Here is a 14,908-nt window from a genome sequence, read left to right as displayed (position 1 = left end):
CTTTCAGGAACAATGAGAAAGCCATGCTGAGGGTCTAGCAGAGGTAGGCCATGATCAGGGCTTCATCTTCTCACAGAGGACAGGAGGGAGCATGGATAGCTGTAGCATCAGTCATTGCTTCAATGGCCCTACTTGCCTTCACTACCAGCGGCCCCCACCCCAAGCCCAAATCTTGGAGCTAGAGCTTACCACACCAACAAGCAACTTCTTTCTCCTTGTGCATGTGTCTGTGATAAATGGCAATAGGAACTAGTGGGAATTGTGACAATAGATAGCCGCTCCTTTGGTCCAAACCCATTCTTGTGTGGGGCTGATGAATAGTGCCTCTGTGTTTTAATTAGGCTAAGGGGCAACCTAACCCTTGGAATTTCTTTGTAGAATGGAGACCAAAAACATTATCTTGCATGTTCATCACCCAAAGGTTAAGATTTTTGGGACTGGGTCAACAGAAACCTCAGCTTTGTCCTGGGTCAGTATGATGTAATAAGAGAGAAATGAGAGCAGGATCTTCCTCTTATATCCAACTGCTCTCCCTTCAAAAGAGAATAGACTGTGGACCAGCCATGGAATCAGGGTATTGGGCCCATAGCTCTTTAGTCTGCTAAGTACCACTCTCTACCTGCCTGAAGAGGAACCCTGGTCTCCATAACCCACCACTGAGGCTGAGAAAAAGCATTTCTGGGAGGAGGTGGGTAGGAGGATTCCTGGGCCAATGGACTTGCTATTTTTCAGTGAGCTTTCTATTCTGGATTTACGTGAATGACCAAAGCCTTATGACATTTCAGCAGTGACAAGCCCTTGAATACTTCCCTGGAAAATCCTCTGCTTTCTTTGAAGTACTCTCATCAGTAATCTCAGCATAGGATAGCTTTCAGTTTGGATTTACGTTCTTATCTATTTCATCAAAGGAGAGAATGTCATGTAGTTTGATTATCCTGATATATTCTACAACATATTGGCAGTCTCTTGAAAGCCTCCCAATGACACTCATCTAAATTATCTTCACCAGGAGGATTGATTTTTGTAATAGTCACTCCTCCCGCCCCAAAATCAGCTCAGCTTTATATCAGGCTGGTAGTAGGGAATAGGGCCATCACTTTTTTTCCCATCAGTGGGCTGGTAGAAAATATTCACATGAATAATCTTTAGCATTCATTTGCAATGCTACTTTAAGTGGATTTCCATACGCACTTTGGGATCAAAGGAAACTTGGGAAATCTGAACTCTAAAGAGGCAACAGGCGGTTATGGCAACCCCTCCTCCCAACTAGCTCCCACCCCTGGCCATTCAGTCATTCCTAATCTTACTTACGCAAAAACTGTGGCAAAGGTTTCTACAGCTGCTTTCTGCCAAGGCAACTTGAGACAGATCAATTGTTTCAAAGCGTGCAAACTGGAAAGGTATAAGAGGGAGAGGGAAAAGGAACCATCTGGTTAATAAGGCAAAGAGACACTAAAAGGTAAACACACACACACACACACACACACGCACACTATTAGGCATTTTTGGCAGTCATGATCCCATTATTTCTTTGGCTTGAGCTGGGATTTATTTAGCATCATGGTTTTTATTGATATATCATGGGACAAACAAAAAACAAACCAAACTAAACCAAAAACACAACTCTTCCCAAAATTTTTATGTGGATTTATAGGAAGGCTTAGGTAGTTCAGCTACCTAAAGGTTTACGCTGGAGAAGATAATGGGATATGGTCTATCTAGGGGCCTAGTGGAGCAGGTAAGGGTTAGCCACCTTAATGCTTGCCAACATGTTGGCCCATCTCCCCACAAAACATTTCCTGGTACCCACCCATTAACCCAACTGACAAGAATATATATATATTCTTTTACCGCAGGATGGTGTGCAAAGCAGAGCCTTTGTCCTCGAACCAGAAAATATCTGAGTTTCCACCTCTTGAAGGAGTTACAGTTCTTCAGCAGAGGTCCTTCCTTCAGTATTTTCTGAAAGATAGCAGCATAGTGTTGAGTAATTAGATCAATTTGCAAGACCATATCACTTGTCCTCTCATTTGAGAAGATCAGATATCTGGAAAGCTCTCTGTCACATATCTGAGGAATGGCTCAAGGTCCAGGCAAGAAGACGAGGAAGTTAGTTCAATCAGAAAGGGTATTGGTTACCCTTGGATAACACATTCAGGGTGATATAGGCTCTAAGTTTCTAAGGATACATGGCCCAAGAACCATGGAGAACATTGCCATTGGTGGTGGGAGGTGGGAAGGAGGGACGGAACACATAAATATAAGAACTACATTCCTAGGGAAGAACAAATGGTCGGGAAAGAGGCTGAATTCAGTAAAGGCAGATTTTCTGGAAGTCTCCAGATTGTAGGCCTGGACAGGGCCTTCCTCTCTGCTCTTTTAGAGTGTTCCTTTTAGAACGTTAAGTTGGATCACATTCCTTCCCTGCTCACAAGCCTCCAATGGCTTCCCAACACTTTTAGAACCAAATCCCAAGTCTTTACCATGGCCTTCAAGGGATTCATGATCTGGTGAGAGCAAAAAGGACACCAAAAAGGAACTACCATTTGATTACTTTCTTTACATATCTCATAGTCTGACCAACTGATTTTTCAGTTACTTGTCAGATAGACTGACTCTAACCAAGCATAGAGTCTACTTACCGCTGTTAAAATTGGGGAGGTTCTCAGTTACATTTATAGAATACAAATCAATATGCAAGTCTACCATTTGGGAGAAGTACTCAAACCCACCAAGCTGGAACAAAGCCCATGCTGAATGGACGAAGAGACAGACGTTAAGTCATCGGATCAAAGCTCTACCATGAATTCCATCCAACATCTAAATTAGAACTCACCATTTGGTGGTTGTGGAAGTGTTTTATTTGGCCCATCTGATGTTTTTTCAGTTTTTAATTAGTTCATAATATTTAAAAGGCAGAAATTTTCAAATAAAAATCCAAGTTTCCATTTTTTTAAAAAATCAGAACAGCTGGTAACAGTGGACCTATCTTCTCACATGGCAACAATCTGCTGGAACAGAGTAGCAGCTGCTCCCTTCAGATGGGGCACCCGACTCCAGCAGGTATTTAAGTTTGGAACCCTGTCTGAACAAACTTTTGCTACTCCCATTCTCCCAAATATACACACATCTATTACATTACCTGTTCAATTATTTAACCAGTAAGTTAGTACCAATGGACAGAACCTCTGTATGTCAATTGAAACGTAGTTCATAGCATTCAAAGTTTACGTGAATTGTCTTGATAACTTATGGGAGTTTCAAGGTTATTGTACCACCCTCGATATGTTTACAAAAGAATGGTGCCAAGGAGTCAAGACAAGAAATCAATAAGATCTTGTGGGAAAGTTGAAGGTGGCATGGAGACTGAGAAATTACATTTAAATTGTTGAAATTGAGTCATCAATGAGAAAACAACTCTTGTGTAGACAATGTGATTACATCACTCTTTCCGTTCTCTGGTCAGATAGCCCATGGAATACACTCTCACTTATGGTGTTTGGTATTCTCTATCCAACCTTCTCACCTTTATGCCATATATTATTCTACACTAAGTCTTCATGAGACCTAGACAGTCATATTTACCCCTTTCTGCTAAAGATTTAAGTTCAAAATTTTAACTGCTCCAACTTTGTACAACTGAAGCCACACCCATTCTGCCCCTTTCCCAAGTTATTCTACTTTGTCAATTACTAAACGCTTCCATTGTTCTTATTTTATCATGTATAGTATCCCTTGTAATAGCCCATTTACAGTTTTTGGCTGAATATTTTACCCTTCCTTCCATTTTCAGTTTAAAACCTCCCTTCAACTATTTTTTCTTACCCTTGCTGCCATGCCTAGCTCTCTTCTTTCAGGAGTAGGATGATGGGGTGAGGTGGCAATGATGAAACAAGGAAGAGGATTTGTTTCTCCAGAAGATTCCCACAACCCTGGGCCTTCTGGTTCCTTCAGAAAATTCCCATACCCTGTTCATTTGACATACTAAAGTAAGTAGAATTCAGCCTCTTCTCCCCAGCTACTTCCTTCTGTCAACCCGTAGTAATGAGCACTATTTAATTCCCCTTCCTGGTACTTAAGAAATGTTCCCTTTTCTTCCCTTACTTGTGCCCTGCTAATAAATAACATCCTGTTATCCATCTAAGGACACAGCAAACCAATTAATTAATTAGTTAATTAATCCATTAATCTGAGGACACAGCAAGTCATCAAAACCTTCAGTTCCCATTCCATGAACTCAGCATTTGTCACAGTCAAGAAAACAAAGACTTCATGGTGCATCTATAATTGGATAGAGTGCTTCATTTGTATTTTCTGAGCTTCTACTATTGACTCTACCTTTTGCTAGGCCCTTCAGGGCAGCTAAAGAAGTTACAGGCATATTCCCTGTCACAAAGATATGGAGATATGGACAGTGGGAGTGGAGAGGGAGGGAGACAAACACGAGGTTATGTGAGCTCAGAGAACCATTTGAAAAAGCCCTGGGTCTTCCCTGGTGGCGCAGTGGCTGAGCCTGCCTACCGATGCAGGGGACACGGGTTAGAGCCCTGGTCTGGGAAGACCCCACATGCCGTGGAGCAACTAGGCCCGTGAGCCACAACTACTGAGCCTGCGCGTCTGGAGCCTGTGCTCCGCAACAAGAGAGGCCGTGATAGTGAGAGGCCCGTGCACCGCGATGAAGAGTGGCCCCCACTTGCCGCAACTGGAGAAAGCCCTCACACAGAAACGAAGACCCAACACAACCAGAAATAAATAAATAAATAAATAAATAAATAAATAAATAAATAAATAAATAAAAGCAAAAAAAGCCCTGGGAGCTTCATGTTCATTGTGCTAAATGTTTACCTTCTGGTTCAAATGAGAGTTTCCACTAAGACAGTGGCTATCCACTCACACATCCTGCCATTGGGTACACCAGCCAAATCACAATTATCTCCTCTCCTTTCCATGATATTAAACTGGTTGCTTTGTATGCACTAGCTTTAAGTGCAGGACTGTCTACTCAATGCCCATAGAAGGCTAGCTGGTAACAGAAGTCAACAACCTAGCAGGGGAACTGAGGAGCCCAAGCCCAGCTGCTTCTAAGTTCTAGGTGATTGTGATTGAATGCTGACTGGTGTTACCAGTTCATTCTATTTTTCAAGACAAGCTGGCAATCCAAGTGAAAATTTGTGTGAAGTTTTGGAATATGGAAATACTAGCTACTAATTAAATTAAAACAACAAAAAACTTGTGAGGGCCAAACAAAACATGGATGAGGCCAAAATCTGCCCATAGGCAACCAATTTGCAATTTCTGAACTATAACTACTGTGAATTTCTCAAGATGACAAAGTGAGTGAGTGGTAGGTATTCCTGGCGATAGAAGAGGTTGCAGTGTATGAGTTCAGAGTTTGTGTGCGAGGAGCCTGTACATGTGAGATATATATTACCAAGTTGGTAGCAGATAACTTTATTTATGTATTGGAGGGAGAAAGGTTAGAAGACAATATAAGAGTTTCTTAAGTTCTAAACACAGGCTCTATATTGTCAACTCTGAACTTCTACAAATGTCCAAACCTGGGTTGGGAGAAGGTAAAGTTCCTGTAGTTTCTTTCCCTTTAAACTCTGTCCCCCTTTGGGAGATGTTTCTAAATAAACCATGGTTTACTTAAAAACCCAACAAGCATCCCCTGGAAGCCAGTTTAAACAAGCAGAAGCTAAAAATCACTCAATCAATATATTACCTCAAGTCAAGAAAATATGCAGGCAAATGAACCTTTACCTGCCTAGGGTCACTAAGCTTAACAAGGACATGAGACAAAAATTGGAAGAGACAAACAAACAAACAAATACATCCTGTAAAGTGAGGCATTAGTAGAAGAGCCCTCGCCTATCCTGTAACAGGATTTTCACAGTGCTTTCCAGTTCCTGGTTTCTTGCAGATAACATCATTTCATTGACTCCTTGCCACAACCATGTGGAGTGTTACTTCCAATTTCTAGATCAGTAGTTCTCCTGTTTCTTTAAAGTGACTGTCCAAGAATAACTAGAAGAGTAAGGAGAATTCACATGTATACAGCACTTTGGAATGGATAAAGTGCTTTTACTTTTGTTATTGAATCTTCCAAGCACCCCTCTGAAGTAGGTAGTGAAAGGCATCTAACTCAGTTCTGTCCTGTGAAAGACACCCTGAACTCCGGTTTCTTTAAGTGGCATATATATATATATATATATGTTTTTTTTTTCTTCTGGATGCTTTGGGTCTTCCTTGCTGCACGTGGGCTTTCTCTAGTTGTGGCAAGCGGGGGCTACTTTTCATTGCGGGCTTCTCATAGCAGTGGCTTCTCTTGTTGCAGAGCACGGGCTCTAGGTGCGTGGGCTTCAGTAGTTGTGGCACACGGGCTCAGGAGTTGTGGCTCACGGGCTCTAGAGCTCAGGCTCAGTAGTTGTGGTGCACGGGCTTAGTTACTCCACGGCTTGTGGGATCTTCCCAGACCAGGGCTCGAATCTGTGTCCCCTGAATTGGCAGGTGGATTCTTAACCACTGTGCCACCAGGGAATTCCCAGTGGCTTATATTTTTATTTCTAAGACATTATCAACATATTTGACATTTTTCCTCTCAAGTAAGATTGTCAATGTTTGACATTTTTAAGATTTTGCAGCATCTTGGGGCTACAATATTTGTCAGAAGAATGCATCTCCAGTGTTATTATGGAAGGCAATGAGGAACGGGATTCTATACGGGAATTGTTTTTTGGTGGCCAAGTTTACAGGCACACAGCTAGTTCATAAAATGAGGCACACCTGTAACCCTCTTGGTCCAAGCTGTCACATTCCTGTAGCAATATTTGTGATGCTGCAGATAGGAAGAAGTTAGGAAGGGTCATTGGATCCTTGTACATACTGAAATGCCACGTGACCCACCTAATGCTTCTTAAACCAGAACATATTGCAGGCAGTTCTATGTGATATTAAAATCCGTCTCTAAAACTCTCAAGGCTGGAAGTTTAGTAGTGGGAGTGAGTGTGGTGCTGAATTCAATCACCACAGTCATCAACTGACTTCATTCAAATCCAAGAGCACGGGATTTATCGAGGCATAGTTCATTCAGGCCTTGAGTACAGCGTTCACACAAAATGTCTTTGCCTAACCTGTGGCAGCTCTTGCAGAGAAAGCAGTTTCTTTTTACATCATCTTTAATAAGCCAATCCCCCAATTCATCATTCCCAGAAACTCCTGCACTCTGGTACCAGTGATCTCTCTCCCCAGTGCTCTGCAACTCAGCATGTACAAATTAATTGCCAACAGTGATGGTAAGCATTTCCCTTGCTCCATATTTATAAAATATATTCTATAGAATATCTCAACAGGGTCTATAAAGCAGTCCAATCGCCTATATATAATTAACACCTGCCTGCTGCTTAATTGGGAAAGGGCAAGTACAGCTGCTTCTATGACCTTTTCCTGTGCTCCTCTGAAATCCCCCAAAGCTTCTACTATCTGCTAGGTCTGTTTTTCTGTGGCTCGGTGGGTTTTTGATGTATGAGGCTTTGGAGGATTCTTTTACCCTTTCCTAGCAAAAGAAGCCCCTATTACATAGCCAAATTGAATTCCACCCCCACCCAATCAAAAAGTAAGCAAGCATCATAACATACACCACTACCTGTTATTAGCTGGCTGCTCTGCTGTTTTACTTTCTCATGCGGCTCTTGGGAGGGAGGCTGGATCAAGTTGGGATGAGTAGGTTATTATTCCTCCAGTGAAAACCAGACTTCCACTATGAGCACAGCTAGAGAAGCCAGCTTTCTGTCTATGCTCCAAAACCTGGAACATGTATTCTCTTTGCTTTGGGGGCTGGGGTGATGGGAAGAAAGCCATTTCCTAACACAGGACTGCCAAAGTTGATTCAGAGAAACAATGTTTGATTTGGTTAAAATGCAACTATGGGTGCTTTAGGCTTTAAGAAAGGCCAGGCCCTCTGCTTTCCTGAAAGCTTTACATTCCCCAGGGTCCTGTTGACATAGCTGGAGTCAGACAGACTGGCTCCAGCACTTACTAGCTGTGTGACCTTGGGCAAATCACTTAACCTCTCTGAGCCTCAATTTCCTTGTCTGTTAGATGAGAATACCTTGCACAGCATGTGCCTGCTAGCCATTCTATAACTGTGAGTCCCTTGTGGATTGTGGAGGCAAGCACTCCATTCATCTCACTGCTGGGAGTTCCCCTCTCCGGCACTAGCAAGCCGGGCTGGCTAAAGACTGAAGCAGAAGAATGAGGAATAGGGTGACAAACTGTCCCAGTTTTCCCAGGACTTTCAGTGCTAAAACCAGAAGAGTCATGGGCAAACTGAGACCTTTTGTCACCCTAGCACTCAGGTGCTAGGTCTTCCAGCTGCTCATGTCTGCAAGGGCTATAGCTGCAAATCCCTCCCACTGCTTCCTGTGCTAAGGAAGAACTATAGAGCCTCAACCACATCCCTGCTCTCTATGAGTGAAATAAAAGACAGTTGAAAATGATGTTACATTTTTCTCTGACTATGTAAAAACTTTAGCCAGTTCTTCCATATCATTCCAAAGATATTTTATACACATATATTCTTTCTTCACGTAAATCATAACATTCTACGCATGTTTTGTCTCTTGCTTTCTACACTTAATATATCATGGAGCCCTTTCAATATCTGTACATACTGAGCTGCCTCATTTCTTTTTACAGTTGCATAGCATTCTGCTGTATGGATATAATATGATTTATTTAAACAGTTCCCTATTGATGGACAATGGTTTAAAATCTTATTCTATTACAAACAATACTGCAATGACTCTCTGTATATACATGTCATTTTGCATTGGTGTGAGTACATTGATAAGATAAATATCAATGGCTGGTAACTTTAAAACTAGTCCACTGGGACCATAAAGCCTAAAAAGATATGTCTTCTCAAATCTCTCTCCTTTCTTTTTCTGTTATTGGAGTTTCCTAGGAATGGTAAGGACCATTAATTGCTTGCGGATTGGGGAGGAGATGAGCAATTTGGACCCAGGCTGACAAACTGCAGAAAGCAGTAACCTGGCTCTTGGTAATTGCCCTGGGACTAGTACCAGCCACAAAGTGGGAAGAGCTTGGCTGAGTCCTTCCAGACCTACACACAGGTTTGAACTGTGCAGGCTTGAACAAGCCATTTCACTGCTAGGAGAGATTATAAGTAACTTGGCTCTGGGTGGGGATACAAGCTTTGGTCTATGTAGTTCAAAGTCTGTGCTCTTGCCACAAAACAGCCTTTTAACTTTCAGAGCTAACCTGACCTTAGCAATGAGTAATCTCCCTCCCCACCCTGTTAAAGATGATGAAAATAGGGCGCCAGAGGGGCTACACTTCAAGTCAAACAGGAAATTTGTGACAGAACCAGTACTGGGCTTCTGGCCACTATATTTCAGTGATGTGGGGAATCCTCTCTGACCTCCTTCATGTGAGTGGAGGGGCCCTATAACCACAGCCATTGAGTTTGCTCTATATTGGCAGCACCTCCTGGAACAGGTATATAGTTTTGAGGGGCTTCAGAGGAAGAGCATGGAAAGGGGTGCGAGGATACCAGCAGGAACATGGCTTGACTCCAAGACTGGGATCAAGAGGACAGACTGGGTCAGAGCTTTGGAAGTTTGAGAAGAGTGGCTAAGGGGAACGCTTCCTGCAAAAGGTTGGTTTTGCTCTGCAAATGCAGGGAAGATGAAAGGTGTCAACTAGGGGGAGGAGGATTGTTTTTGAGCCTTGGGAGAACCAAAATCTCAGAAGCAGGAAATCCAGTTAAAGGAGTGGTATAAGCAGAAGCTTAGCAGAAGACCCCTGTTGCTACAGCTGCAGTTGCTGCTGCCTAGAAAAGGAAGTTCTGTGGTCACACAAAGTCCCTAAAGGAAAGATATCATGGAATTTTGGACACGGGTCTTCAGCTTAACCAAGGTCACAGAGGCCAGGACAGCAACTATCATATCTAGTGTCACTGAATTACAAGGAATGACAAAACATGCCTGCTTCCAACTGCTTTCTTCCCCATCCTTTCACCTGACCATCAGCAGCCAGAGATGGATAGGTTCTTTTAATATCCTGTGGATGTTTCTTCTCTCAGAGACACTCCCCCCATTGCTTCTAGCCCTTGGGTCCCACCACCAAGCCACATGCCTTCTTTATCCTAACCACCTTCTGTGAGACCAGTGGCTCCTGTTCAGACTCTGGCGATGTCCTCATAGAAGCAGCCAAGGCAGCATCTTCTCTAAGTTTCTTTTCAATTATCCCACTCCAGAGGAAGAGAGTTGTTCCTGGATGACAAATGTCTGCTATTTGCTCTTGCTTTACATGCATTATCTCATTTAATGCCCACAGAAACAGTCCTGTTGGGGAGGTGGAGAAGTTGAGGATTAGAGAGGTTAAGTGATTAGTTCTAAGTCACAGTGAGTGGCAGAGATGGGGTTTAAAGCCAGGTCTGTTTGACTCTACTGCCTCTCCCCTCCAAATCCTAAGCATCTAAAGGATGATGGTCATAATGATCTGGCTTGGGTGTCAGGTCCAACCTGAGGATCACTTCAGTCCACTTATTTCTTCCCCTAGGGGCCACAATTTCACCTAGGAGGAAAAGCCATGGACAGTAATATCTGCAGATTTCCCACTTGTTTAGCTGAGAGAGACCATGTACTACAAATTATTTCACAAAGGGGAGGAAAAAAACTGTTTTTTGGAGAGAGGCCTGAAATGTCATAGATAAATAAAATGTCATTTTGCATATTTTGATACTTTGTGACAATATGCTGGACCGTCTAGGAGCTCCTAAACGTGGGAACTTCAGCCTTTAGAGGTATTTTTAAATGTTTGCAACCTAAGGCCAAAATGAACCTTGCAAGTATGCAAATATGTAGTTCATTTGGCTACAACTCACTCTAAGAGCAAAGCAATGAAGACTCAATTGGTGCTTCCTGTGCTTTGGTCTTTAGAACTACCTCTTTCCAATCATGGCTTCAAGTGCCTATAATAAAGTAGGCGTGGTGAGCCCATATCACCTAACCACATGTTCTTAGGGAGTTGGGGACATTGCCTTATTGCCAAACTGGCCCCATGCAGATAGCTATCTGAAGATGCACACAGGATCTAAAACTACATTCACTAACAGGTCCTCTGGGGATGAAGTGGTTAGATAATAAACAGGGGATGTGTGACTTTTCATTTTTTTCTCAGCCTTATGAACTGGTGTTGACAAGAATCATGAAGTTGGAAGACAGAAACTGATGCTAGAACCAGTTGGTTTGCTTGCTTCTTGCAGCAATAGTAGTCTAGGGAAGATTAAATTCAGTAATTCACTAGTGGTTTTGTGTTGGGGGGAATGGGCAACCTGTGTGCATGCGGTGTGTGTGTGTGCTTGCCCAATTTGCCCCATTAGTGGTAGGTGAGAGCAGGAGCAAGGTCTCAGGTAAGGACACCTCAGGGGTAGGAAGAGCTTGGGGGCAGGGTGAGGGACAGACCCATGGGAGACTCCACCCAATGCCTAAAGCTATGGATAGCCTTGCTGCCTCTGAGCAGAGGACTGTCCCTGGCTGAACAAAATTGCCTCATGTGGAGGAAAGAGGGTATGAGGTATGGTAATTTGACAGCCCACAAAACCTGGAGGGAAAATGGAGGAAAGAGCTGTGATTGCAGGAGACACTAATCTGTCAAGGAGGAAACTATGTTGTGGGCCTTGGTTATAGAGAAATTACTGGCCAGGTAACAAAGTTGAAAAGCTGTGCCAGTTGGTAAAAGGAGGCCACCAGGGATAAGCTTTCTTGAGTAGTAGTAGCAGTAGTAATAGTAGTAGTAATATGAATTACTAACAGTTGGTGAGTCTTCACTATGTGGGAAGCACTGTGTTAAATCATGTTACATGGGGTATGTCATTTGAGCCCAATAACAATTCTAAAAAGTAGGTGCCATAACAACCTTCACTTTATAGATTGAGAAACTGAGACTTAGAGAGATTAGGTAACTTCCCTTAATAGGTTAATAAATGGCAGAGCTAATATCTCTCTTGGATTTTACAGGACATGGAAGACCAGTTATTCCTTCACTGAAAGAAAAAAAAGTAAGGTTTAAACCACTGGTCTTATTGCAAGATATACCCTATCCTATGTCAATTGACTGAAGGAGGCAGAATGGCGGAGGGGGGGGAGACTGATGGTGTGAATCGCAGGTATTTGGTTCAGTTCGGGTTTTTTTTTTTAACAACTTTATTGAAGTATAATTGCTTAACATTGTTGTGTTAGTTGCTGCTGTATAACAAAGTGAGGCCAAACCCTTTCCCTTCCCCAGGGGGTGCTGCTAAGCCCTGGTTGGGCTTGCTCACTCATCCACACCAAAGGATCTAATTCCGCTGGGCCCTGGGGTTTCACAGGAACAATTGCCTTCAACAATAGCCAGAAAACAAGTTCCACCAGTCTAGGCATTTGCAAGTGAATACAACTGTCTGGTGGGGGGCCCAGGGCCCAGGAAATGAGCTCTGTTGTGATTCTGGAGCAGAACTAGAAAAGTGAGCAGCTATGTGGCTAACAGGGTCTTGGTGTTCCAGCCAGGTGTCAGGCCTGTGCCACTGAGGTGGGAGAGCCAAGTTCAGGACATTGGTCCACCAGAGACCTCCCGGATCCATGTAATATCAAATAGTGAAAGCTCTCCCAGAGATCTCCATCGCAACGCTAAGACCGAGCTCCATTCAACAACCAGCAAGCTACAGTGCTGGAGACCCTATGCCAAACAACCAGCAAGACAGGAACACAGCCCCGACCATTAGCAGAGAGGATGCCTAAAATCATAATAAGGTCACAGACACCACAAAACACACCACCAGACACAGTTCTGCACACCAGAAAGACAAGATCCAGCCTCATCCACCAGAACATGGGCACTAGTCCCCTCTACCAGGAAGCCTAAACAACCCACTGAACCAACCTTAGCCACTGGGGGAAGACAGCAAAAACAATGGGAACTGTGAACCTGCAGCCTGCAAAAAGGAGACCCCAAACACAGTAAGTTAAGCAAAATGAGAAGACAGAGAAACACACAGCAGATAACGGAGCAAGGTAAAAACCAACCAGACCAAACAAATGAAGAGGAAATAGGAAGTCTACCTGAAAAAGAATTCAGAGTAATGATAATAAAGATGATCCAAAATCTTGGAAATAGAATGGAGAAAATACAAGAAATGATTAACAAGGACCTAGAATAACTAAATAGCAAACAAACAATGATGAACAACACAATAAATGAAATTAAAAATTCTCTAGAAGGAATCAATGGCAGAATAACTGAGGCAGAAGAACGGATAAGTGACCTGGAAGATAAAATAGTGGAAATAACTAATGTAGAGCAGAATAAAAAAAAATGAAAATGCTTGAGGACAGTCTTAGACACCTCTGGGACAACATTAAATGCAGCAGCATTCTAATTATAGGGGTCCCAGAAGAAGAAGGGAAAAAGAAAGGGACTGAGAAAATATTTGAAGAGATTATAGTAGAAAACTTCCCTAATATGGGAAAGGAAATAGTCAATCAAGTCCAGGAAGCACAGAGAGTCCCATACAGGATAAATCCAAGGAGACAAACGCAAGCCACATATTAATCAAACTAGCAAAAATTAAATACAAAGAAAAAAATTAAAGGCAGCAAGGGAAAAGCAGCAAATAACATACAAGGGAATCCCCATAAGGTTAACAGCTGATCTTTCAGCAGAAACTCTGCAGACCAGAAGGGAATGGCAAGACAAATTTGAAGTGATGAAAGGGGAAAACCTACAACCAAGATTACTCTACCCAGCAAGGATCTCATTCACATTCGATGGAGAAATTAAAACCTTTACAGACAAGCAAAAGCTAAGAGAATTCAGCACAACCAAACCAGCTTTACAACAAATGCTAAAGGAGCTTCTCTAGGCAGGAAACACAAGAGAAGGAAAAGACCTACAATAACTAACCCAAAACAATTAAGAAAATGGTAACAGGAGCATACATATTGATAATTACCTTAAATATAAATGGATTAAATGCTTCCACCAAAAGACATAGACTGGATTAATGGATACAAAAACAAGACCCATATATATGCTGTCTACAAGAGACCCACTTCAGACCTAGGGATAGATACAGACTGAAAGTGAGGGGATGGAAAAAGATATTCCATGAAAATGGAAATTAAAACAAAGCTGGACTAGCAATTCTAACATCAGAACAGATAGACTTTGAAATAAAGACTATTACAAGAGACAAAGAAGGACACTACATAATGATCAAGGGATCGATCCAAGAAGAAGACGTAACAACTGTAAATATTTATGCACCCAAATAGGAGCACCTCAATACATTAGGCAAATACTAACAGCCATAAAACAGGAAATCAACAGTAACACAATCATAGTAGGGGCATTTAACACCCCACTTTCACCCATGGACAGATCATCCAAACTGAAAATAAATAAGGAAACATCAGCTTTAAATGATACATTAAACAAGATGGACCTAATTGATATTTATAGGACATTCCATCCAAAAATAACAGAATACTCTTTCTTCTCAAGTGCTCACAAAACATTCTCCAGCATAGATCATATCTTGGGTCACAAATTAAGCCTTGTGAAATTTAACAAAAGTGAAATCATACCAAGTATCTTTTCCGACCACAATGCTATGATATTAGACATCAATTACAGGGAAAAATCTGTAAAAAATACAAACACATGGAGGCTAAACAATATACTACTTAATAACCAAGAGATCACTGAAGAAATCAAAGAGGAAATAAAAAATACCTAGAAACAAATAACAATGAAAACGCGACGACCCAAAACCTATGGGATGCAGCAAAAGCAGTTCTAAGAGGGAAGGTTATAGCAATACAATCCTACCTCAAGAAACAAAAAA

At 42.2% G+C, this 14,908-nt stretch overlaps 1 protein-coding gene across 1 annotated transcript in view; it reads right to left on the bottom strand.

Moving 5' to 3' along the window:
- Positions 1–14,908, bottom strand: part of DGKK (diacylglycerol kinase kappa) — a 158,474-nt gene that overhangs the window by 105,505 nt on the left and 38,061 nt on the right. Inside the window, exons 2-3 of the mRNA XM_030846711.2 lie at positions 1,852–1,962; positions 1,312–1,392 (exon numbers count right to left, since the gene is read on the bottom strand). Coding sequence (XP_030702571.2) covers positions 1,312–1,392; positions 1,852–1,962 — 192 coding nt within the window. The remainder of the gene's footprint in view (positions 1–1,311; positions 1,393–1,851; positions 1,963–14,908) is intronic.

This window comes from Globicephala melas, chromosome X, assembly GCF_963455315.2.
Source record: "Globicephala melas chromosome X, mGloMel1.2, whole genome shotgun sequence".
NCBI classification, from domain to species: Eukaryota; Metazoa; Chordata; class Mammalia; order Artiodactyla; family Delphinidae; genus Globicephala; species Globicephala melas.
This window is presented reverse-complemented; position numbering and strand designations above follow the sequence as displayed.